The 23286-nt window shown below is 50.4% G+C and overlaps 2 protein-coding genes across 2 annotated transcripts in view; one reads left to right on the top strand and one right to left on the bottom strand.

Annotated features, from left to right (window-relative positions):
* Positions 1 to 724: 724 nt before the first annotated feature.
* On the bottom strand, positions 725 to 8583 carry TGME49_235930 (domain K- type RNA binding proteins family protein). The gene is made up of 9 exons (XM_002368937.2): positions 8307 to 8583; positions 7548 to 7792; positions 6989 to 7140; positions 6401 to 6609; positions 5955 to 6103; positions 5314 to 5646; positions 4590 to 4823; positions 4004 to 4321; positions 725 to 2085 (listed from the first exon to the last, which is right to left on the bottom strand). Exons 2-9 carry the CDS (start codon positions 7778 to 7780, stop codon positions 2001 to 2003), a joined length of 1713 nt encoding a protein of 570 aa, XP_002368978.1. The 5' UTR covers positions 7781 to 7792; positions 8307 to 8583; the 3' UTR covers positions 725 to 2000.
* Positions 8584 to 9868: 1285 nt separating this feature from the next.
* TGME49_235920 (dynein, axonemal, heavy chain 2 family protein) overlaps positions 9869 to 23286 on the top strand; it is a gene marked incomplete at both ends in the record, with an annotated part of 44237 nt that continues 30819 nt past the window's right edge. Inside the window, 24 exons of the mRNA XM_018780446.1 lie at positions 9869 to 10378; positions 10916 to 11101; positions 11614 to 11780; positions 12139 to 12338; positions 12916 to 13139; positions 13360 to 13611; positions 14074 to 14247; positions 14551 to 14781; positions 15296 to 15431; positions 16066 to 16268; positions 16608 to 16697; positions 16939 to 17202; positions 17349 to 17459; positions 17953 to 18167; positions 18354 to 18397; positions 18504 to 18610; positions 18834 to 19037; positions 19595 to 19739; positions 20102 to 20254; positions 21033 to 21132; positions 21412 to 21712; positions 21878 to 22084; positions 22481 to 22598; positions 22883 to 23209. Coding sequence (XP_018635809.1) covers positions 9869 to 10378; positions 10916 to 11101; positions 11614 to 11780; positions 12139 to 12338; positions 12916 to 13139; positions 13360 to 13611; positions 14074 to 14247; positions 14551 to 14781; positions 15296 to 15431; positions 16066 to 16268; positions 16608 to 16697; positions 16939 to 17202; positions 17349 to 17459; positions 17953 to 18167; positions 18354 to 18397; positions 18504 to 18610; positions 18834 to 19037; positions 19595 to 19739; positions 20102 to 20254; positions 21033 to 21132; positions 21412 to 21712; positions 21878 to 22084; positions 22481 to 22598; positions 22883 to 23209 — 4669 coding nt within the window. The remainder of the gene's footprint in view (positions 10379 to 10915; positions 11102 to 11613; positions 11781 to 12138; positions 12339 to 12915; positions 13140 to 13359; positions 13612 to 14073; positions 14248 to 14550; positions 14782 to 15295; positions 15432 to 16065; positions 16269 to 16607; positions 16698 to 16938; positions 17203 to 17348; positions 17460 to 17952; positions 18168 to 18353; positions 18398 to 18503; positions 18611 to 18833; positions 19038 to 19594; positions 19740 to 20101; positions 20255 to 21032; positions 21133 to 21411; positions 21713 to 21877; positions 22085 to 22480; positions 22599 to 22882; positions 23210 to 23286) is intronic.

Here is a 23286-nt window from a genome sequence, read left to right as displayed (position 1 = left end):
TGCCTGGACTTTCCACCTGTTAAATACAACTACGGGTAAAGATGAAGTGCCAAAGAAGCCGAAGGAACAGACGGATCTTGGCAAAACTTCGGGAAATTTGTCGTGAACACAGACGTTTTCGGGCACTAGCAGAAGACCAAAAAGCCATACCTTTCGAAAAAGCAAGAGTACAGCATGTGGCACGAGTAAGTGAATGTCGATCGACTCCACCCAGAAATTTGCTGTCACGAACGCTAAAGCGTATCATTTCCCACTACAGCGGATTCTGAATCTCGCTAAAAGTCATCCCGTGCGAGCCTCTGTTCGGAATGTCGGCAGCCCGCTGGTCTACTGTTCTCGTGCAGACGTTTTTGACACCCCTCAACGACGGCTAGCGCAAAACGTAATCTAGCTGCTGAGCATTTCAGAATTTTATAGCACATTTTTGTTAAAACCAAGTGAAAACGGCTTCAACCATTCTCTTCTAGAAACAGTTCTTCTGTGATTCTCGATTCAAAATCGCTGTTACGAGCGTTGCATTCCACACGGAACGCAGACTCGTTTATCAAATGAGCACGCGCGAGTCATGAGTACAAAACGGATTGCTTTGGTGAAGGAACAGCATAAACCGCAACCGACGTTCTACACCAGAAAACACAATTCAACAGAGTCGTGAGCGTAAACTTTACAGTTTTCTGTTTCAGTGATAAAGAACCACATTGATTTGAAGGTGAGGATGACGCATGTGGAGGTGTTCCGCCCTTGTATCATAATGTACTTTTGTTCGTCTCTGTTCCTAGACCAGTTTGTGTGTCTGACAGTACTGCCATCCACCCCTCGTTACAAAGAATGACCTGCTGTGAGTGTTTTGGTAGAACAAATGTTGCTTGTTTCAGAAACATCCAGTAAATCTGGTAGGTACAACTGCGCTCGCCACGGGCGCCGACAGTAATTGGCATGCGGCGGGCGCACGATTCAGACACACTGCGTTGTTGAGTAATTCACAACCTGACAACACAAGGCTACCCAAAAAAAGTGATCCGTTCTGCAGCACTTCGTGATATGAACAAAGGGCAAACGTGAGACCCGCGTTCGTCGAAGGCTATTAAGTACACGGTACGCAATTCCCGTCCTACCGTGACCTGAGAGCCAGAAACATGAAATATGATGCTAGCACTTTGGAAGCAGCGCACATCCGCCCGTTGGCATCTGTTGGTGTCAAGACATGTCATAGTTCCACGAGCACTTTGTGGACATCGGCAAACAGTTACCGCTCTCACCTTGTGCACGTGAACTTCATCGCGCATGTAGTCAGTGATGAGGACCCCAGGCTGAATGCATTTTACGTCCTGTTTTCTGTACAAGACTGATCACCATTACTTAGCAGAACGCCGCCACTGCCTGCCAATAAAAAGCCATTTTGAAATTGGCCCGTTACAACTTTCTACCTTGGCAACCGTTGCGTCAGCGTTCAACTTGCTTTTATGCACATGCACGTGCTTGCCCGTTAGTACTTGCATATGCGCCTAAAATTCTACGTTCGTTCTTCTGTACGCTGAAATGCTAGGCAAATCTCGCCAAACACCCTCTCGCTCTTGATCCAGGTGACTCGTTGAGTCGTAGGCGAGTGCGGGATAGTGGAATCAACACTCTGACTCGGAGCGATGCGATACGTTCGGCAAAATAGTCGTCAAACTGTTTCCCAGTCTAACTCTGTTTATGGAATGGTCGTCTGTGCAATACGAAGAAACGCGTATCAACCAGAAACGGAACGATCGAATCGTACACAGACTCTACTGTTCTCGAGGGTTTAGATGACTACACAACTGCACCACAGAGCGCACAAAACCCCATGTTCTGCGAAAAAAATCCCAACGAACCCCCCCTTCTCCAGAACTCGGTTTCTGCGATCAACTGGGCTTGCACGAGCTCGCAACCTACGGCGTTCCATTTTGTAGGAACGCGAAACTGGGGCGATAGCAAGTAAGCTCCCGACCCCATCATCATGTGCCACATGCAATTTAACGTCTGTATCTATCACGGGCGTCTCTGGAATCACGGTAGCCTCCCCGTTCCTGAGAGTATCTCCTCTCACGGCTGTAGCTCCTGCAAACCATACAAATACACACACAAAACACATATCGAATTCGTGCAACTACAACGGAAAGCACGACTTGAAGCCGAACACCTTGGACGTTTGGCACGCCAAAAACATGTCGACACGGCGAGCACCTGAAAACATGACTTAAGCCGCATTCCAATTTCCCACATGCAACACTGCTGGGCGACGTTTAAGTCACCCTTCTTACCGACCTGACAATTTAAAAACACGTTAACGATCAGGTAGCCAGGAAGACGAATGGACTGTGGATCTCGACACGTAGCCGAGCACACATTTTTGGACACTGCACCCCCACAAAACCTCTTTTTCCTTCGGCTTCGCCAGGTAAAAAGACATATGTCCTGTGATGCATTGTGCAAGCACCACTCACAAAGGGAACCGCGGACAGCACTGAATAACTTTCTCCCGCGTCAACTGCCGAATAAAATACAAACGCCGTATCCCCACGGATCCTCAACACAAAAACAGAGACACTCAGCACAAATCCCGCGGGTACGACCGAATGCCCGATCCATCACACGGTCCGCAAACACAGATCCCTCCACGTCTTCTCAATAACTGGTGAGAGTTGTTTACGATTCCCCTTGACACGAACTGCTACAGTGCGAGCTCCGCTGCTCACGAAAACCTTCTGCCATTCTTATGCGACTCAGGGAATCTACAGCGGAGAAACAAAGATCTACATTCACATTCAGCTGAACACGGGGTTACCGTTTCAGAGAGCTACGCACGCGCAACCGACAACACCTCGAAGTTTTGTTTGAGAAAATCGCACAAAACAGTACTACCGTTTGTGTATATAAGTACACCCTCCCTGGACCTATATATGACGCTCCAGACACCGCGACTAAACGTTTGGGTTCTTCCTCCGTTCGGACTACGTTCAGGACACTGGGAGCGCCCTCTCCACGGTCTCGCCACATGAAACGATGCGGGTTGCTCTCAAAGTGCGCCGCTGACACTCGCTCTTCGGAGGGTGGAGGCGTGGTCAAGGAGCTGGAAGAATGTCTCGCAGCACGTTTCTCCGTATCAGGGGCGCCTTGGACACGGACAAGTGGTTCTAACAAGTCACGAACGGCAAGACGGTGACGCGCCAACATACCAAAAACACGGCCTTGATCTACGAGTACGTTCACGTGTCCGAGCCACGACAGCGTCTGCACGTCGTACAGTATTAGCTCGTTTGATTTCAATTGCAAGCCTTGGCAAACACGGTAGCGGGCGCGACACGGAGGGGCTGAAGCTACAAGATGTGATTGCGCGAACTTGGCTTCCATGCCAAACCCCCAACCGACACGATGTGGAGATCCGGAACGGACTTCAACTGCGCGCGTATGCTTGTCTTTTTCTTTCATGATGCAACCCGGTGATCTTAAACGAGCGACGGGTCCAGCTCATTTCTACCTGTGAGGTTTGCAGACGTACAACATATGTGCCACGGAAATGAAGAAGCGCGACAGACCCTTGTTCTTCAGTTCCTCGCCGGCTCGGCGACGCCCTATCCTCATCTCATGCAGCAGATGTTTCCTGACCCTTCTCGCTCCCATGGCCGGGAGCCGCAAGAAGACACTTGCCCACACTTTGAAGTCGTCTAGCTCAAGTTGTTATCAATCACGACACAGTCCAAGTATGTAATCATACTCCGGAAGCAGCACTCCCTGGACCGCACCGAGACGTTTCAGAGAGCCGATGTCATCTCTTTCAAGAACTATATAGTATCAGCCTTGCTTCCCTTTTCCAGGACCAATCGCCAGAATATCAGCAAAATCCATGCCAACATCCCGTTTTCAACGGTGCGCCGTCCACAGTGTTTCCGCGTCAGAAAACCACAGGCACACTTCAACAGTCGTCCAAACTAGTAAAATCACTGAGAGCATTTGAACCCTCGGTCCATACGCCTACCTATAGCGGTCCCGTCCACCACCACTGCCTCTGTAGCTGTCGTTGTCGTAGCTTCTTGAACGATCACGGCCGCGACCATAGTACTCGCGAGAGCGACTTCTTCCATATCCACCGTCTCTGCTAAGGGATCTGTCACCGCGACCGTAGTAACTGCCACCTCCTCGGCCTCCACCGTAGTAGCCTCTCCCTCCATCGCGACCTCCGTATCCACCCCCGTAGCCTCCGCCATAACCCCCGCGGTAATCGTCGTATCCACCGTATCGACGGTCATATCGTGGGCTGCGAGATCGGTAACGACCTGGACCCGCTCCAATGGGCCTGACAGAGCAGACCATACAGTTTGAGCGACGGAACATACAAACGAGAAAACACTTCTTGTCGTCCCAAAACAATCGGTATGACATGAAGGCACACAAAACTGACGTGGGTTTTACTCAGAAAAAAAAGCGACCAGCAGACGGAGCGACATCCGCCTTTCGACAACAGCTGAAATAACCACTTCTTCATCGACGAGAGACCCTCCAAACCACAAACGAAAATTGAAAACGCTAGTTTCCCACGTCGTTCAACCATGCCTGCATCTCACCTCGCACGCCCAGACATCTTCTCGTCGACGCGAGCAAGGATCTTCTGTCTTGCTCGGGATCGCGCCTCTGCGTTCCAGCCGAAGATCAACAGACGCTCATCTCTGCCTCCTCGCGAGCCATCCAAGAAAATGAATGTGCCAGTCTCTTCTTCTGCGCGACGCAAGTTGCTTCCTTTGCTCCCAGTCACGTACGCCACGGCGTCGACAGGAAGCGACACGACATCGCAGTCGTCGCTGAGAAAAAACGACACGACAGGAAAACTCCCCCGGTGTGATTGATCACAACCATGTGCGCGTTAATCAAAAACTCCAGCACAGAGCGGTCACCGGCAACTTCTTGGAACACAAATACATGTGGAAAGGGCACCCATGGAACACACATGCCGTCTTCTGTTCACACACACACGGTAACTCGGAATCACTGTCGCGGTACCCTTCAGACACGAGAAAAGGTAACATATATGCTTGAAGCTTCACAGAAGACACTCCCAAGACCGTGTCGAATACACCACGAGCTTATCCTTGGGAACAACAACATGTTTCTATCCATGTTCTTTCCGAACAAAAGTACCTACGTGCACACACGCACACGTCTGCAATCGGTAACCTACGCAGAACTCGCAGAAGGATTTCTCCACAATGACTACCTTATGTGAATTAACGACACACCATACGGCCGAGAAATCTTGTCCACGAGGGGGAACAGAATACTGGCTGCGCTTACCGTCCATCCGTCTCCACGTGAACATACGAGGTCCTCTGGGCACACAACCACTGGAGGTACTGACGAGCTCGAGTTCGCTCCGCCAGCGTTCCTGCGATGTACGCATGTCGGCCGACGTATTCCAAAATAGCCCCGGAGGCTCGGGCAAGCTTCTTCCTCGTACTTCCGCGCTGACCCAACGCATAGGAGTAGTCCTCCAGCTTAATCGGGATGCGGTCGGTATCGAACTCAGGGTTGTTCGAGAAGTGCTCTTCATCGTCTTTAATGAAGTACCCCGGCATCTTCTGTTCCACTGCACTCATGACTTTCAATTCCGAACCCCGGCGCGCACGCCTGAAAGGTGCAGAAACGTACAACGGCCACAAACGACGGACCATGATGCCGACGGCCACTGCGCCACTACCGCTGTTTCACGCTTCCAGAGAAGCAAAGGAGCAGCCTGGGAGACGGCACCAAGATAGGTGCTTGTCTTCCAAGTCAAACCAAATGCGAGACCTCATCCTATCGCTCACGGATCCTCTAGAACGACCCGGACCTTCCGCAAACGTTTAATCCCTTCCGTAGTCCAAAACGCATCAAAGAGCATCCCATCAAAAAACCGGTTTCCCCGCAACAGAAGACATCAGATGAAGTGTACGTACAATTCGCCGAAAATCGCCAGCTTCTCCGTCTCGCCAGCTTCCTTAGAACGCAAGTCCGTAAAGAACATCAGAGTATTCCACTCCTCCTCCACGCTGCGGAGTCCGGCGCCCTTTCTTCCGGTCACATATCCAACGCATTCGTGTGGGACCTGAGCACACACAGCGACGGGCCGTTGTTCATGCCCACAGAAAACGCACAATGCATTGAGACGGAGGTGTTGTCGGCAGCACGAGAACGTGAAAGGGTACAGTTGCGCGTGGCATTGCTTCCAGGTATGCGTGCGACAAATCACGGACAGGGGCTCAAGATGTACAAACAGGACAAACGGTGTGCCCGCTTTGATTGCCGGCCCGCTGCCAACGAAGGACATTTGCAGATACCCCGGAAATTCTTACCACCGAATTGCAAAGCATGTTTTTGCAATCTTTCAAATTCGCGAACTCACATGAATGATTGTCAAGTCGTCTCTCTTCTCTGCATCAGGGGGTAGGGCCACGGGGCCAACTCGCTGCTGCATGACGAAACCGATGTACAGCTTCGCCTTGTCGATTGTGTCGGGAGTGCCGCGGATCTCGAGAACTGTGCGGCCGTCCCTCTCCAGGATATTCAGATCAGCACCACACACGTGACTCAACTTGCGTTTCGTTCGACCGCCTGCGGAAAAGAGAGGCAGCACTCCACACTCTTGACGTGCAACGCTTTCTCCCTTTACACGTCGAGACAGTCGCCATCTACGCGTTTCGCACACAATTTTGCGGTCCAGCCCCAGGACTGCGCACCTTCAAGCTAGGACTCGACAGAGCGCCCACTGTCCGACACGTCCACGACCGAATTCCGCGCAGATGCCTTCAGTTACCGACACAGAACCTGGCGGCAATAGGAGCAGGAGCTCGCGTTAGTTCTTGGAGAAAAGCGATACTCTGGGGTGCTCCACCATACAAACGCGTTATCTGACCGCACCATACCGGTAATGGATGAAGTCACTGTTCACACAACCAAGTCGCTGAACTTGCGTCAGAGTCACACGCCTTACCAGAGCCAAGGATAAACGAAGCATCTTCATCTGCAATGTTCAAAATAAACGCTTCCTTGCCGTCCGTCCAGTATCCGTCGGGATGACGCGTGGGAGCATCACGAGATCGGCTTCCAGAGCGCGAGTGCCTTCTTCCATTTCTGGATGAACCCCTGAAAAGGAAGAGAAATGTCAAGAGTTTTCGGCGATCAAATACTCGGGTCCATGGAACAAAATTTGCCCAGCAAAAAACGGAAGGAATCCGCCAAACATTGGTCCCTAGGGACCCGTGTGCTTCTCGTCGGAGCCCGCAAGCGGAAAACGCCTGCTCCGGACCATTTCACAGACCAAGTCAAATGACGTTCTGTCGCCTCAAACTGGGCAGAGTACCTTCTGGAAGCACTACGCCTAGGACACAACCGATGAGGAATAAAGTTGGGGTCGTAGGATATTGATATTCAGCACATGCAGCTGTTTTTTGCAGCCCCGCGGGGGAGGGAGGCTGTATGACAATCATAAAGAACTTGGTTGTCTGTATCGCACGACAAGAATTATAATCGGTCACTGCTTGTGTCTGTACCTCGACTCAGATCTTCTGGGGGAACGGTATGAGCGCGACCGGCTCCGCCGGCCGACACTGGACGCCCGACGATCGTCGCCGTTTCCACTATCTTCTCGAAGTTCACCATCACGAGGAGGCGATCTGTCTTGCCTCGGTGAACGCTCCCGCGAGCGAGAGCCGTCACGCGAGCCGGAGGGTCCTCTGGACGACCGCCGGTCCATTTTCACGTCTTCGGCTTCCTCTTGAGCCATGATGGATGAAACCTAAAAAAAGCAAACCAACAGCCCCACGAATTCCTCACGACTTTTCCGAACACTCCACACTGAATGGAGCTTCCAACACGCACGAGAAACGCACTCTACTCTTCGAGGAAGTGACAGACAGCATCTTCCTCGGCCATTGCATTGAAACTCCGTGTCCTTTCTGTTCACATCGCAGACTAAGCCGGCTTGTGATTGTGGCGCGTCTACCAGCAGAAACGACGCTGAATCTCGTGGTGAGGTCCTGTCGCAAGAATGCTGCACAGGTGCACTAACCACGGAGACGTGACAGGACACAGAGTTCTATTGAGAATTACGTGTGCGATTGCCGAACCGCCTGCCAATCACGACACGGTTCTACGGAAAAGGTAAAAAAAAGCGTGGCCGAAGAAATGACACAGGCTGCACCCGCCGAACAAGGGTACGAGGACAGAGGAGCTGTGGGGGAAACCGAGACAAACATCGCGCTCCTCTTGATAGGACAGAAGTCCAAAATGCAAATGGTGCTTCAGCTAACCTGAATAACGGCTGAAGCGAACGAGAAAAGGGGATCTGGCGGGGTAGAAAATGCCTCGACAGGTCTGCTGCTATGGCGCACTGATTGGTAGTTTCTCCCGTTTCCAAGTACAGAAACACCTCCTTTTCTGATGAGAGAAAGACGAATAAGGGAAAGTCCACCTCACACCAGACAAAGCCTGACGCGAAGCAGGCAGTTGGCAATCCACTTTGAAGAGGTGATTGGGTTTTCCTTGTTAGGAGAACGGCGGCGTTGCTTTCCGTCAAGAGTGCAGCCGGGTTGAAAAACGAGAGACAGACCGTACCGAGGTGGTGTTGGCAATTGCTGGATGGGGTGGATCCCCCCGCAAGTGGCAATTCCCGAAGATACGCCGGACCCTTCTTCCTGCCGCGTCTAGCACAGACCAGCACGTAAGGATTCGCACGCAGCCGTCGTCGCGGCTCTCTGAGGTGCCGAAAAAGCGGACAAGGTATGCTGAAAAACGGGAAACCGTTTGCGCTTTCTTGTCGTGCTTGGCATCTTTTCATGACTTGAGCCGTGAAGAAGTCTGCTACCTGTTTTTTCCCGGCCACACCGAAGTAGCCGCCTCACCACGTCGTCCGGGATTTGTGCTGCTTTCGTCCAGCGACCGCAAGGAGGAAGACGTTGCTGAAGGCAGTGTGTGTCGGACTTGTCATGTGTGGCACACTGGTGCTCCGGAGGGAGCTTTTGCGTTTCGAAGGACAGCATGCCCTTTCTGCTTTGAAAATACTCTCTGTGAACTTTTCTCACAGCTTTGTCGTAAATAAGGAGAGACCGCGGCAGTACATATTCCCCACTATGGCCTTTCGAAAGATCAAAGCGCTTCGGTGCCACCTGCAGTGACGCAGCAAACAGGGGATTAGCGTGGCCCCCGGACTCACCAGATTACCTGATGGGGTCCAGAGATCTTCGACACCGTAATAGCTGGTGATCTAGCTGCCTATTGTCCGCCTGCGGCTTACAAACCCTCTGAAAAAGACGAGTCCAGTTCCTAGTTGCTAATTTGCCACGGAACACACCGCGGCGAATGCGGCGGCAAATCACCTGAAATTTTCAAGTGGGGGCATACGGTCACACGAAGTACTGTCAGAAAAAGTTATGCACGTGTCCGTCTCCCTGTATTCGCCTCCCTAGTCTCTTTCCACGTTAGAGACGTATCTCAATCCTAGCAAACCGGGACTCCAGTCAGTCTCGCTCTCTATCCCAGTCAGAGCTGCTCTTCACTACGTGTGGCGTACTGATGGTTCTCGTCGTCTTCGATGCTCCGGTTCACTTCGGACAAAAAACCGGAACATGTCTTCACCAAGGAACAGTTTGTCTGCCTCCTTGTCTGAAACCTCCCCTTTAGAGACCAAACCGGCACACTCGTGGAGAGCTTGAATTAGGCCGGGTCCACGCTTTCTGAAGCGCTTTCTGCCGTCAGCTTTTTCGTCTGTGCGTGTTCGAAGTACCTACGGGAGGAGTGTACCGTCTACTTGTTTTTTCAATGCGTCCGCAACGGATTGTGGCTGCAGTTGCCGCGTTATCGCTAAAAAGGCACAATGAGCGCTGTCGGTGGGTACGGGTCTGGACGCACCACGGAGACCGGTGAATCCGGGTTCCTAGAAAATGGGTCAACCGAAAGGGTCCTTCTGGACGCCGATGCTTGCGCCGCCTGGCTGAAGCCTCGGTTGCCGTTCTCAACTTTTGACGCTGAGGAGCACTGGTCACCAGCTTACGGCGAATCGTTCCTGGCGTGGTGCCAGGATGCGACGCAAGCCAGACTTTTCGTGCATTTTGACAAGCCCGCTGACGGGGCACCTCACCTTCGCTTCGTCAGAAACCGGATCCCTGAGGATGTTCGCTCTGCAGAAATCGACGAGTTCGTCTTCTTCGCGAAGCGAACGTCGACCCCGATCACGGCTGTGAACTTGAACGAGCAAGTGTTCTTTACCTGCATCCGCGGGGACATGTTGAAATATCTGCTGACACTCATAGGCGGAGTCTACGTTCCTCTTTCTATGAAGGAGCATGGTTGGCCCGAGACTATTCGCAAAGACTTCACGGGACAGGTACCTAGCAAAGAGATGAAGAGACAGCAAAGTCTTCCGTTCTTGGTGGATTGCCGGGGTCCTGGACCTGTGCGCCGCCTATACTGTTCGTCACGTATCAGAGATACGATTACATGCCAAACGCTCGCTTCCACTGAAGAAGCCGAAACGCTCTCAAGAGCCGGTCCTCCGATCTTGAACATTCAAGAGTGTTTGGAGATGCTGACTGTGCTGCTTCACTTTTTAAAGTGGGCGTATACGTGGTGCCACGCGGCTTCAGAATCCCATCTACCTTACAGTTATAGGGGATCACTACCACTCCAATTTTGCAAATGTACAAGCAATCATTCACTCCAGCAATCACGAGAAATATTAGCTTTTCGACGTCGAAGTAGGGAGATCCAGTTTAATTTGCATCTACAATAGGTAGCTTCTATGTGCCTACTTGTACAAATCCACTGTGGTAGATCAGGAACCGTCGTCGCCGACCTCTGCAGAGCCCGAATGACAAGAAGCGCATGAACCACTTTGCTGGTCATTCGATTCTGCCGTATGCAGCTGCAACGATTCTTGGCTACGGTAACTGAGAACATCTACAAAGCGAAAGGCGCGACTCTGTTGTACGTCCCTATCGACGACTTGTCAGACTTGGAAGTAGCGTTGAAGGACAAGGATCTCGTCCAGCGCTTGGAGGCAACGGTCATCCACTGGACTCGCCAGATCAAAGAAGTCATGATGGTTCAGGTGATTCTTTTGAAAAGCAGCAACAGAAAACTCACACGCCCCACGACCCAGCAGATAGAACAGGAACTCCTCTGTTGAACGTCAATTTTGCACTCTGCCTACATAGTACACAGAGCGAGAAGCAGCGGGGATCGCGGTGGCGCGGATCTGTAACAGCGGTTCAAGAGGCAACACGGTAAACACATGGCACGGTGTAGTGTACGGCAGTGAGGGATTTTGTAGAAGTCATGCCGTTAGACTATAGCGGCCATCCACGATTCTGATGGCAAGTTCCCTTGTGGATGCTGAATTCCTAGCTACTGTGGCAGGCGAAGAAGGCACCTAGACATGGATGTACACACGGGGCTATTTCTACGTTAGGCGAATACTAGGTAGGAAGGGCCTAAACGGACATGTGCTACGGACAGGAAGTGTCCGTCGGGGAAACATACTTTTGCGTTCCATCCCTGAAAATCAAGAAGGTAGCAGGCAACACACTATGTACATGTATCTATTGGGTGAGGCTGATGCAGGATACTACTCAAGAAGCAGACAATACAGGCCACCTTGACGAGATCCGTTTTTGGAGGGAGCGGGCTGTGAACTTCTCCCGATTGATGGAGCAGTTCAAAAGTCAAGCTGTTCAGAGAATCTTTCAGCTGCTTGAACGCTCGAAGTCAACCTACTTGAAACAATTCAGGTTCGCATCAGAGACACTATTTGCGGCAGAGCCCGCTGAAAAAGTTTGGAGAAAACATTCGGACAACAAATGCGACACATTGATATGGTGGATGCTGGACCAGGTAGACATGTTGATACACCTGACGCTTGTGGCATCACCGGCCACGCAGTATGCGATGAGTCTTACGTGGAAGTCTTTTCGGCTGGATGGGATTTAGGAGAAATGCATATGAGATAAGTGACGACTGCTCTAACTGTTGTCGGTTCCAGTCAAGTTTTGAAGTGGAGACCTCTGCCAAAACTGCAGGTCTACCACAGGTTACTAAAAACTAGCGGACAGCGCTGCCTGTGGTTGATGTATTTATGCGCTTCGGTAGAGTCGTTCAAGCGGATGTTGAGCAGGCATCCCTGGAGGCAGAAGACAATCTGAGGTTTCTGTCAGCTCTAGAGAAGCCATCCGAGAAGTTGGCGCAGGCGAAACCAAAGGAGATTCCCTCCATTCTACGACAGCTTCTGAACTCGGTCCGAATGATCTGGTCAACATCTACCTACTACAACACATCCGACCGCATTTCAGGTGTGAAGTTGCAACCAGATAGTGAACAGGTGCAACGGCAAGGAGAGCTCGATCCGTGTTTTCCGTACTGGCTAACATTTGAGGAAGGAGACTACCAAAGGGAATATCAGAGAAAATCATAGGGTCCACATGTAGACGAAGCCTTGCAACAAATGTACCGGTCCAGTTCACTCGTAGACTACGAGTTGAAACAGTTGGAACTCGAACCGTGTCGAAGTGCCTAGATGTGTTTGCAGGATCAACAACAGTTAACCAATTGCGCTGTATTGATATTTCTCTGTAGTTTTTAGCTCCGCTGTTGGAGGCATACTTTGAAAGGGCACCTCTCTAGGTTTCTGGCAGACGCCGTGACGGAAGATGATCACCTGGGCGGCAAGAACAGAAAGCACTTTCTTTCAAGACCCGAACGGGTCTTCGTGTCTTCGGTGTCTCTTCCCTTTTCTGTCGCTGGACATAGAGCCATTCGTTCAACGGTGTTCACAGTCTGCTAAATACAGCGTCTCGTTCTGTAGGTTGGAAGGGATTCGCCTGTCCGTGACGTCCTTTTCTCTTCTGTCCATTTCGGTGGCCTGCCTAGGTCTGCTGAGAAAAATCTCTTCCGAAGTGATAAAACGGTGCCAAGCTGCCATCGATCTCAATTCCATATGGAGCGGCGTGGTCGATGATGCAATGACGTCTCTTGAGCAGTCAATAGAATGCGGAAGAGCGTGGAAAGGGCTTTACCAACCGATGTGCAAACTGGTCAAGCGCTACAGTCAAGGACGTGAATGGGACTTTCCTGAAGGAGCTGTTTTTGCCGAGGTGGGGAGAGATTAGACTTTCAGTTCGCTTTCTTGTTGATCAATCGTAGCCATGACCCCATCGTTGTTCTTCTGGTATCCTGAAAATGGATGTCAAGCGAAAGCGCACCATCATTTTCGGCGGGTCACAAGCAACCCACATTCCGAAATCTTGTGTTTGATCCTCCATCTAGTTTGCGTCTCGAACGCCCATGCCTGTTCGTGCCTCGTCTCCCTCTCAGATCGATGCCTTTGTCCAAAGGTGTTGCGACTTGCTAGAAGTCTGTGAGTGCCAAAGACACTTCAACACTCGCGCCCAGCAAATCGTCTTGCCACTATTCGGAGGACTACGTTGCAAAGAAGTAACAAGAAGCATCTATGAAATCGAGGACTCCTTCGCTAAAGGACTACGAAGACTACGTGATCTGGACTACTTTGTGCTCGATGTGAAAGCCGCACGGTGGCATGACGACTTTGCAGTTTTCAAAAATCAGGTGAACGTCACGAGAGACCCTGCAGTTCCTCATCTCGAGACGGGACGCGCCTCCGTTTCGCGCAGAAGGCACTAGCCGAATCATCTCCACGCAGTGTGCTGGACGCCGTCTGACATGTGTATCACATCGGGCTGTACGTGTTCGTCCTAACGATACGCAGAGTCCACATAGCAACTCAATCGACTGCCCGTTCACCGAGTACGGTCTACTCAAGCCTCTGAAGGAAGGACATCCAAAACATCTGACATTCCTGAAACCTCTTTTTGAAATCCCCTCTATATATCACCTCGTACATAGTTGTATTTATATATATACACTCGTATGCAACCGAGCCATTAGCGTAAATGCGATATCTGGGGGCTTGGAAGTTCAGCATTTCTATTGTTAGCGGCCTAGCGGTCGGAGACCTTGGTCTGATTTTATCAAAGAATTACATATCTTTACGGACGGTTTTTCTTACAGGTTAAGGACCTCGAGTTCATGTACAAAAATGTCATCACGTCAGCCTTAGAGGGCGTCCAGACAGTCGACGGAGCGTGCCAGGTTTACGATGCTTTCTATTTGCTGGCAAAGCGTACGCGAATCAAAAAATTTCTTGAGAAGAAAAGTGCAGATGTATGGACTCTTTTCATACAGGTACGTTCTGCAGAAGCGAAGGAAAGGTGACGAGCGTCTGCGCGCGGAAAGCACGACGTAACCTCTCACGGTTCCCAACTTGGTCTTGTCTCCGCTGGAATCGCGTTCGTCATGTAGTTTGTCTATCTCCGTCTAGATAACGAAATCAAGAAAACGTTCCAGACTCACTCATGGACACAACAGTTCCAACGATTGGTTACACGGTCATTCCGAGAGATAGGACGTCATCCTAGTCTTCCAAGTTTCTCTGTGAAAGTTGTTTCTGCCTCGTCTCAATTTGCATCTCCATTTTTTCCTTCGCAGGATCTCACTCTCGTAAAACGGCAATTTGAGTACATTCGGAAAAATCCGACTCAGTCTCTTTCTGTTCCCTATCAGCATCCACCACATGCAGGCCTCGGCCTGTGGGCCCGTGGGCTGATCTTGAAGATTCAGAATCAGATGGACACACTCGACTCCATGCACTACTTGCCTTCATGTAGAGAGGCAGAAGTCGCACGGGAGAACTTCAACAGCATTCGCTCTATGCTCGTTGTAAGGAGGCAGGGATCTCTGGCGGACTTTCCGTTTATATGTAGTCTTCCACCTCCTCAGGTGTGGACGTACGTGCATATTCATTTGTGTCTATATGGGGGTGTATGTGTGCATGTATCCATGCGTCGGAGAAAACAACGACATCATAGTCTGTTGCTAAACGTGAGCTAAGTAATCAAGCATAGGGTGTTAGTGGGGTCGAGCGGATTCCGTGAGTTACATGCGCCTGTGTCTCGAGTTCGCCTACAAGGCATTTGCCCCAAGAGCTTGCTTAGTTTTTGAAGGGACACGTACCATCAACATTCACAGAATATTCTAAACCACCATTGTGGATGACTTCAGATTTTAGAGCAGCCTGAATACTGGCACTGTTTAGACACCTAGGAACCCCATTAATCGCGGGTGCCGTCTAGCGTCTCGCTAGACTCTCTCGATCAGACGGCTTCCGGTACTGTCCCGTCTCAGGAATCCGTTTGCTCTGTCATGCAACTGGCAATCGGCCGCATGCGTACAGTCTTTCACAGAGCAATCCTTCGAGGAGTGGACCCAAGAGCTGAACGCCCTTGATGGGAACACTGCGGCACTGGCGAAGAGCCTAGAACGGCCTTTGTTGATCCGGGCGGACGCAAATATTCTTTCCCGTGGCAGGGGTGAGTCTAGGAAATGCACGTTTTATTTATGCGAAACGGAAATCGTGGAGGTTGCCTGATATGGCTAGCTCCTAGATATCTTTAAAAACTCATTTCTTCACTTCCTCAACCAACAAATAGGGCGTCTTTGTTAAACCCTGTACGTATGAACCAGCGATTCCGACTTTTTGTTCGTGGCTGACGACTATAGGTTCTAAGGAGCCACATCCCTGTTATACGCCTTCACTGTCGTGTAGACACAGCTGCCAAGAATGCGTCCACTGTCTCTGGCGCTACCGAAAAAGCTTATGCGTGCCACTGTATCTCCATACGAGAATAGACACTTTAGACACATCCTCAATATCTTGGTCCGTATATAGCCAGAATCGTCGCGAGCTCTCCAACTTCCTCTGAAGACCACACAGGCTGGCCTGTCGCGCGACCGACTACTTCAAACGCGTGCGTGCACACACCGTAGACTTACAGAAAAGGGGAGTGGTCTTGCGCTGTTGTCTTTGTCGATGGACTGCATGCGACTGTCGATCCGCCGGAGAGGGATACCGCTGGATGCGTAGACCGTTGAAGATGGCTCTTCCCAGAGCACTTCCAGGACGGGGGGGATCGATGTTCTCTCGAGCCTGTTTTTTGTCCCCAGGCGGACAGCTGGAAAGCAACTTCGATAAGACGTTGCTGAAGAATCTCCAAGAGGCGTACTTCTGGCAGAAGATGCATAACCAAGGGATCAATCTGCCTTATGCAGCCCATGAAATGCTGCGACAACGCGATAAATTGATGGCTCTTCGCGAGCATGTCCTTCGCGTAGTTAGAGAATATAATCTCACCCTAGAGACTATAGCGGTGCGTCACCTGCACTTCCGCAAGGAAACAAGCACATGACAAGCCACATCTTGTCATAGACTTCCTTCATGAGAAACTGGAGTGTTCCATCCTTGAATGACTTGTCTTCAAAAAACGTTAGCGCTTTGTGTCCGGACATCTGGAAGGCCTCACCCGTACGCGTCCCAGTTCACTTGTCAGCCTTGGCATCCATGCACATACATACTTTTTGCATTGTAAACGACATATATTTGTTGCTATCGAATGTGTATTTCTACTGATACATGCGACGGTAAAGCGAGGCAAGAAAAAGCGTTCAGTCGCTCTCGCCGATCTGTGTGCATGTTATGTTCTTTGCAGCCAGATGAGCGAAGGCTCTTTCAGCAACACATCAAGACGCTAGACAAGAAAGTCGCACCTGGAATTCAAAAGCTGACATGGAACTCAAAAGTAGGAACTGAAATTCTACCCTTGAACAAAGACCCGTTTAAGAGTTTCCTTTCTCTTTCGTTGAAAACGCTGTGGCGAGTGACTTGACTACACTTCATTTTCAGGCGCTGCGCCACAACGCACCCCCGCCAAACGCGTGACAGTGTGTGTGGCAGGTGGGATAGCTTGTTGTGGTGAGGCTGTTCAGAGACAAATGTAGGACCCACGAGACAGTGGCCATCTGCGTATGGTTTCCTTGCAGGGAATCAAGGAGTTTTTCGTCCGTGACACGTGCAGAGAATGCCAGGTTGTCTACGGCTTTGTCCGCCGGTTCCAGACGAACCACCAGACAATTTTAAATCACTGCAAGGGCATTTCCGAGTTGCATTTTCTTTCCATTGATCGGCGGAAAATCTACGCGGATGAAGAATTCCGCCAGGCACAAGCCGCTAAGAAAGTCGAGATGGAGGCATACTTGTCTGAAGCACATGCAGGCATCTCTGCGGTTCTGCAGGACTCTCAGCGGGTGCGCTGGACAGCAAGGTGTCGTCGTTATCGTTTGTCTTAGCCTTTCAGATTTATCGTTTTCCCTGTGTAAAGCACCTTTTGCCACTCATGATCTTCAGCGGGGCTCTTGATACGCCTCTGTGCGCCTGCTGTGTTTTCCTGCAGCTGTTCGAGGACCATCCTCCCGAGATACAGCGAGAGTGGAAAATGTATGTTGAGAAGGTGGACAAGCGAGTGGGGGATGCCCTGAAGAAGGCCGTGCGAACTTCGCTGCAGGTGAGGATGACACTCCTTTCAATGCGTGGAAGTTCACTTTCCAGGATCACCATAACAAAGAAAACTGACCCTTGCTCCGCCGCTGCCTGACACCACTGGTTATTTCTTCACTCCGTCTTGTCCGACATAGCATGCCAGAAAGAGAGGCAGATCACAAATAGGAACGGGAGGCATCTCTGCAGAGCACCTTGAAGTGGAACTCGGGTCCAGCAGATTCGGCCCGCGAAACTTTTCACCTGATGTAGAACCGCGAGACTGGAGAGACTTCCCCTGTACACCTCGTAGATACTGGCGCTTGTTTGAGTATAGTCTCGAGACCCTCGCGCTTGTAGCCACAGAACATTTGAAGAGATGGCATTTACAATCCTAGGTGGGCAATACGATTCATCGACCCCTAGACAGCATACAGATCCTCTGTGTTCCACGGAACTCTCAACCTCCGAGCAGAGCATGCCAAATGTTTTCTTCTATCTCTCCGGTTTTTTTGGTTTAGGAATTGTCGAAAGTACTAAACCCGGCTGATGGTAAAAACAGCACCGTTGACGTGGCTCCCTTGTTCAAAGTCTACGCTGTGCTGGACAGTCACAACCGCATGGATTTCAAGCCAACCATGGCAGACCTCAAAGAGCTCCTGCAAGTTGTCTGCAAGGATTTGTGTCTCACTCTCCACGTCGTCCCGCGTCTCTGGGAGTATCTCCAGACTCTCAGGTGAGTTTGCAGCGACACTCTGCCGCCCTGCTAACTGTAGTACCGACCACCGTCGAGTGAAATGGGGGTTAGTTCCCGTCCGTCCACAAGAAAGGCTCGGCGTCTGATTGAGTTGCCTTCTCGACTCCGCGCGGGCGTGTGTGCTGATTTGAGCTCACGCGTACTTTTGTGTTCCTGATCATCCAGGGAAAGAGACAGCGAATTTCCAGACGACGACAACTCGGAGAGAGGTACACGTCGAGAACGACACCGGATATAGAGCTTTCGTGCAGCTCGCTTTCAGCCTATTGCATTTTGTCTTTCACGGGGTATTCCACTTCGAATCTGTGTATGCAGAGGAGCATCGAGCGGAGGGAGAACCTAAGGCGGAGGGAAAAAAGCAACTGTCGACTTTCTATGCAATGATTTCCAAGGATGACGACTGTGTCCGCATAGTCGTTCAGGTCAGAACTTGATTCAGTTGCTTACGCAGAACTGGCTGTTAATTCCCTCGTACACGTACCATGGATGCATATGTGCATGTGGATGTATAGATATATACATGTAGATATGTAGTTACACGGGGAAAAATGACTTTTAGAGCTGAAGAGAAAATGATATATGGCTGTATCGGAGTCGAGGAAACATTGCGAGCATATTTGTATTCGCTTGTTTGTTTTTTGGCAGATTATGAAAGGCATGGCGAACTGCGCGTTGAAACTACAGGAGAGACTCAAGTGGTGGCATAACAACTACCACCCGATCGTTTCACAGAACAAGGAAGATATTATTAGAAAGTACGCCAGAACGGAACGACCTCTTCCAGTCATCTGCACAAATATCCAAAGGTACAAGGAGCTCCAGGCAGACATTCAGCAAGAGGAATTCAAGGTAATGGGGTGAACAATATAACGTTCTCGAAACGGATATTCTTTTTCGGAGCTGAAGTGGACAAGTTTTAATTCGCTACATGGCAGACGACATACTTGCAGACGACATGAGGCCGTCAAACGCGACTACATGACGAAGTCATCGGATATCAGATCCACTTTTTCGAGCAATTTGCGACGTTTAGTGCAGCAGCTTCATGCGCTCATATACGCATCGTCATGTCGAAAGTGGTTCAGGTCTAAGTAGTGGTGAATAGCATATATGCTGTCTCTACCTGTCGCGATGTTTCAGCTGCTCCTGTGCATGGCTATATACTCATTTAAACCGCTCTCGTAAGGTGTCATTTTTCTGCCCAACGTGTGGACGGTTCGGGAAACTGGGCTTCACGTACTGGCGAATGGCGTCTGCAACACTTCTGCATGATTTCGCAAGTGCTTGTATGCTCTCGACATCTGCACGCATTCCTAAATAGACATATGTACATATATATATATATATATATATATATATACATGTACGTATGAACACGCAGGTCACCCGTCTTTGTTTTTCCGCAGATTACGCTGTGCTTCTTAGAGGCGGATTTCACGCTTTTGAAACAAGCTTTGATGAAGCATTGCCAACAGTGGCAAGCTCAGTTGGTGGCCTACTTGCATAGGAATGCGCTTTTGGAAGCTGACAACCTCCTGGCGTACTTCACGTGTAAGAACTGCAACTTGCTTTGCTATGCAAACTCGTGGGAGCAGAAATCGAATCACCCTTTCCAATTGTCAGTTTCTCAAGAGAAATTGAATTTCTACTGACAGAGGACAGAGCGACATTCTTCGATCATCACCGGCAGAGAAACCAATTCTTCCTTGTAGCGTCTTTTGCTCGTGGTTCCTTGCTGTCAGCTGCCCTTGCCTCTGCTTCCTCTTTTTTCCTCCTTCGGCATTTCAGTCCTTCACTCCTCGCGGATACGCTCTATAGTTTTCTCCACTCATACTCCTCGGTCTCGATTCCCCTGTCGCCCTTTCAGAATGCCTTCATTTTTCTTCGTTTAACTCTCTGTGCATCCTTTGCAGCGAACGCTGAGCGTTTGAGGCAGGTGCCGACGACGACAGAGGAAATTCGAGAGAAACTGAATCTCTGGCACAGATGCAAAGCTGATATTCCGTACCTCGAAGACCGCATACGTCCTATCGAGGAGCAATTCGCAAAACTTGCAGAGCTGGATGGTAAGCACAGAAATCAAGAAAGCCGCTTCGATGTGTGTGTGGAAGCTATCGCAGGTGCCATCTTAAGCGAACTTGCCGTTGATCTGCCTGTCTCAGCATTTTTCTGGTTCTGTCTTCCTACCTACTTGTCGAGCTAGGTGTGTATCGCGTTAGACGAAACCAAGTAGCTGCAAGCGTCTCCCTATCGGTCTCTCTGCCCTTGCTTTGTGCCACTGTTCACGTCAACAGCGACAGATTTCTTTACCTCGGAAGGTAGCTGTTGACGTCAACTCGTACGCCTCGATCTCTCCATGGTCCTAACGTGGCGTCTCTATTTGCACCTCCATGGTTCAGTCCATATACGCTGGCAATGAATTCTTTTCCAGCGCTGTGGATGCAAGCCCAAGTGTCTAACTGCAAATATTGCGTCCCGATTTGGTTTCGCTCCAACACACATCTACCATCACGCCATTCTCCGTATACACTTATATGCACTGAATTTGAGTGCATTCGGATATGCACTCCAGCATCGAACGCATTGCCATGCTTCCTCCACGCATGAAGTGCATCTTAACAGACGTTTGGATTAGCTTTTCTCTCGACGTTATCTTCGCCTCCAGTCTCTCGAATCGTCTCTTACAACTGCGCAAAGCAGATCGTTAAAAACGACCTTACGTAATCAAAACGCCTGTGGCGACCGTAACCTGAGCTGCGTTCCTCAGCGATAGGGGTGACAGGTTGATGTGTAGACTTTCTTGACAAAAGAAAATACGTGTTTGCTCTACGTTACTCTCTCTAGTTCAAATTCCTGAGTTCGAAGACACCAAGCTGCAGTCGCTTCGCCCTAGAGCGCAGCAGTTTGAATCCATGCTGGAGGAGACGGAAGTCATGCTCAACAAGTACGTCCTTAAAAAAGTTAGTTTTAACATGATTAATGCTGTGTGACTAGTTGGGAAGTGTGACACGCCGGGACTGACCCTGACGCATTGTGGAGGAAAAACATTTCTAGCTTGAACTTTTTCTCCCGTCTGTGCATGGAGATAGACTCTTCGTGCATTCGTTCTTCGACAGTAGCTTCTTTGTCTGTTCTTCTCCTACGAAGCTCGCTGGTACCACTTATGACGCTGTTTATCCTTCAGCACCGCGCCTCACTTCCTTCCCCGATGTGTCTTCTGTAGGACGAAGAAGTCTATGGCAGCGGACATCGAGATGCTGATGCAGGCTGTCGGGAAACAGGCCGCTGACCTATTCAAGCAGTTCAGTGCTTCTGCGCCCTTCGATGGCGTTGCCTTCAACTACGACTCGCAGATCGCCTTCAATACAATTGCCCTGTACAGGGGAGAAGTCCAGAAGCTCCGCGACAGCGAAGAGCGACTCAAGCCGAAACTTGAATTCTTCGAACTAGAAGCCATGCAGTACAAGGAACTAGCGAAAATGGAGAGCGACTTCCAAATGCTGACTGATATATGGACTCTGGCGGTAAGTTCGCAAACGCAATTGAATGCCTGTGCAGTGTTCCACATATGTATTGGTAGATTCGAATGCCTTGGTAAGCTCGTCGTGCCTCATTGATTGAGTGGTTTCGCCATCCGTAGTTTGAGCGCCTTGTCTGCTTTTGTTTTATCTTTGACTTCGTTGTTCAAGGAACAATGGGAGTCCGAGTGGAACCGAATCAAGATGAAGGCGCTGTACGATCTGAGCATGTCTGACCTAGAGCTGACGGCTGATGCCTTCCAGGGTAGACTGGTGAAGATGAAGGAAATTCGCACTTGGCCCATCTGGCGGAAGTGCCAGCAAGAAGTCGACCAATTCCGGAAGGGACTGCCTCTCATCAGCAACTTGCGCAGCCCGGTGCGACTCTCGACATAAGCCGTCCATGAGAAGGAAGTCACTAGACTTTTGAGCTGATGTGCGGCAGCTCGGCTGTCACCTGCGCAGTCCGTGTAGTTACTGAAGTCAGGAAAATACCAATTTAGAGTCTTCCTGCACAGCCCAGTGTCGGCCTGACCGATCGGCGCTTCTTCGACACACATTCTTCACTGTTTAGTAGTTAGTGAGAAGAACGGCCTCAAGATTTGGACATCTGAGGAAATCTCAGTGGCTGTCCTCGCGTATTTGAAGTGCCTCGCCTCTGCCTGTGTCTTCCATTTCACTTTCACGACTTCGAATGAAGCCGTTTCAGAACATGCGAAATCACACCTTACTCGCGTGATGGTGTGCGGTTCTCTGGACTGTGTGGGACTGCAGGCGCTGAGAGAGCGACACTGGCTGCGTCTCAAGAAGGAAGTTGCTGAGCCTTTCGATCCCCATTCTAAGGAGTTCACTCTCAATTCCGTCGTCCAGCTTGATTTGGTCCGGCGAGCCGGTGAGAGAAGGGACTGGTCTTTGTTCCCGTCTAGGATATAGGGTTTCAGATGCATGCAAAGCACCTACACTTTGAACCTCATTATGCGCGGACACAGAGGACCCCTACCCATCTGTTGACTTGAGCACACTTCTTTTGTGTCGGAGGCTTCATTTCGCTGCGGATTTGGAACACCTGAGACGCGAGGCAGCACCTGATCAATTCAATAGATGCTTGGCGTTTGCGCAAAAAACATGGCTTGGCCTTGCAAGCGCTCGGTCGATGGTTCTCTCGGATTGGTCCAGATCTCATCGGCCGCTTGGCGGACGAAGCTCGCAAAGAGTTCAAAATCGAAACTGCTCTTCAAGAGATCGCCTCGACGTGGAAGAACATGCAGCTCGACATTGGTCCCCACAAAGACATGTTGCTCAAGCTCAAGAGCAACGACGACCTGTTCAACATCCTCGAAGAGAACATCCTCGCGCTGAGCGTGATGAAGTCGAACCAGTACCACCTGCCCTTCAAAGACGAAGTTGACTACTGGGAAACGACGCTCGCACACATTTCCGAAGCGATCGAATGGCTTCTCCAAGTTCAGAAACAATGGATTTACCTAGAAAACGTCTTCAGAGGTAGGCTCGAGCGTCGACAGAAGGACCTAAGAAACACGCGTCTGTTCTATTCAGCGAATTGCGACAGAGCCACAGAA

Source organism: Toxoplasma gondii, chromosome X (assembly GCF_000006565.2).
Source record: "Toxoplasma gondii ME49 chromosome X, whole genome shotgun sequence".
In the NCBI taxonomy this organism is placed as follows: domain Eukaryota; phylum Apicomplexa; class Conoidasida; order Eucoccidiorida; family Sarcocystidae; genus Toxoplasma; species Toxoplasma gondii.
Note: the sequence above shows the minus strand (reverse complement) of the source record. Positions and strands in the feature narration are given on the sequence as shown.

Bases quoted from the DNA above. Each gene is read 5' to 3' on its own strand.
- TGME49_235930 (XM_002368937.2), bottom strand. From the start codon at position 7,780: ATGGCTCAAGAGGAAGCCGAAGACGTGAAAATGGACCGGCGGTCGTCC. The intron at 5,647-5,954 runs GTACGTACACTT...TGCACCTTTCAG, and splicing joins CTGGCGATTTTCGGCGAATT to GCGTGCGCGCCGGGGTTCGG. The intron at 4,322-4,589 runs GTGAGATGCAGG...CTGCTCTGTCAG, and splicing joins AAGATGTCTGGGCGTGCGAG to GCCCATTGGAGCGGGTCCAG.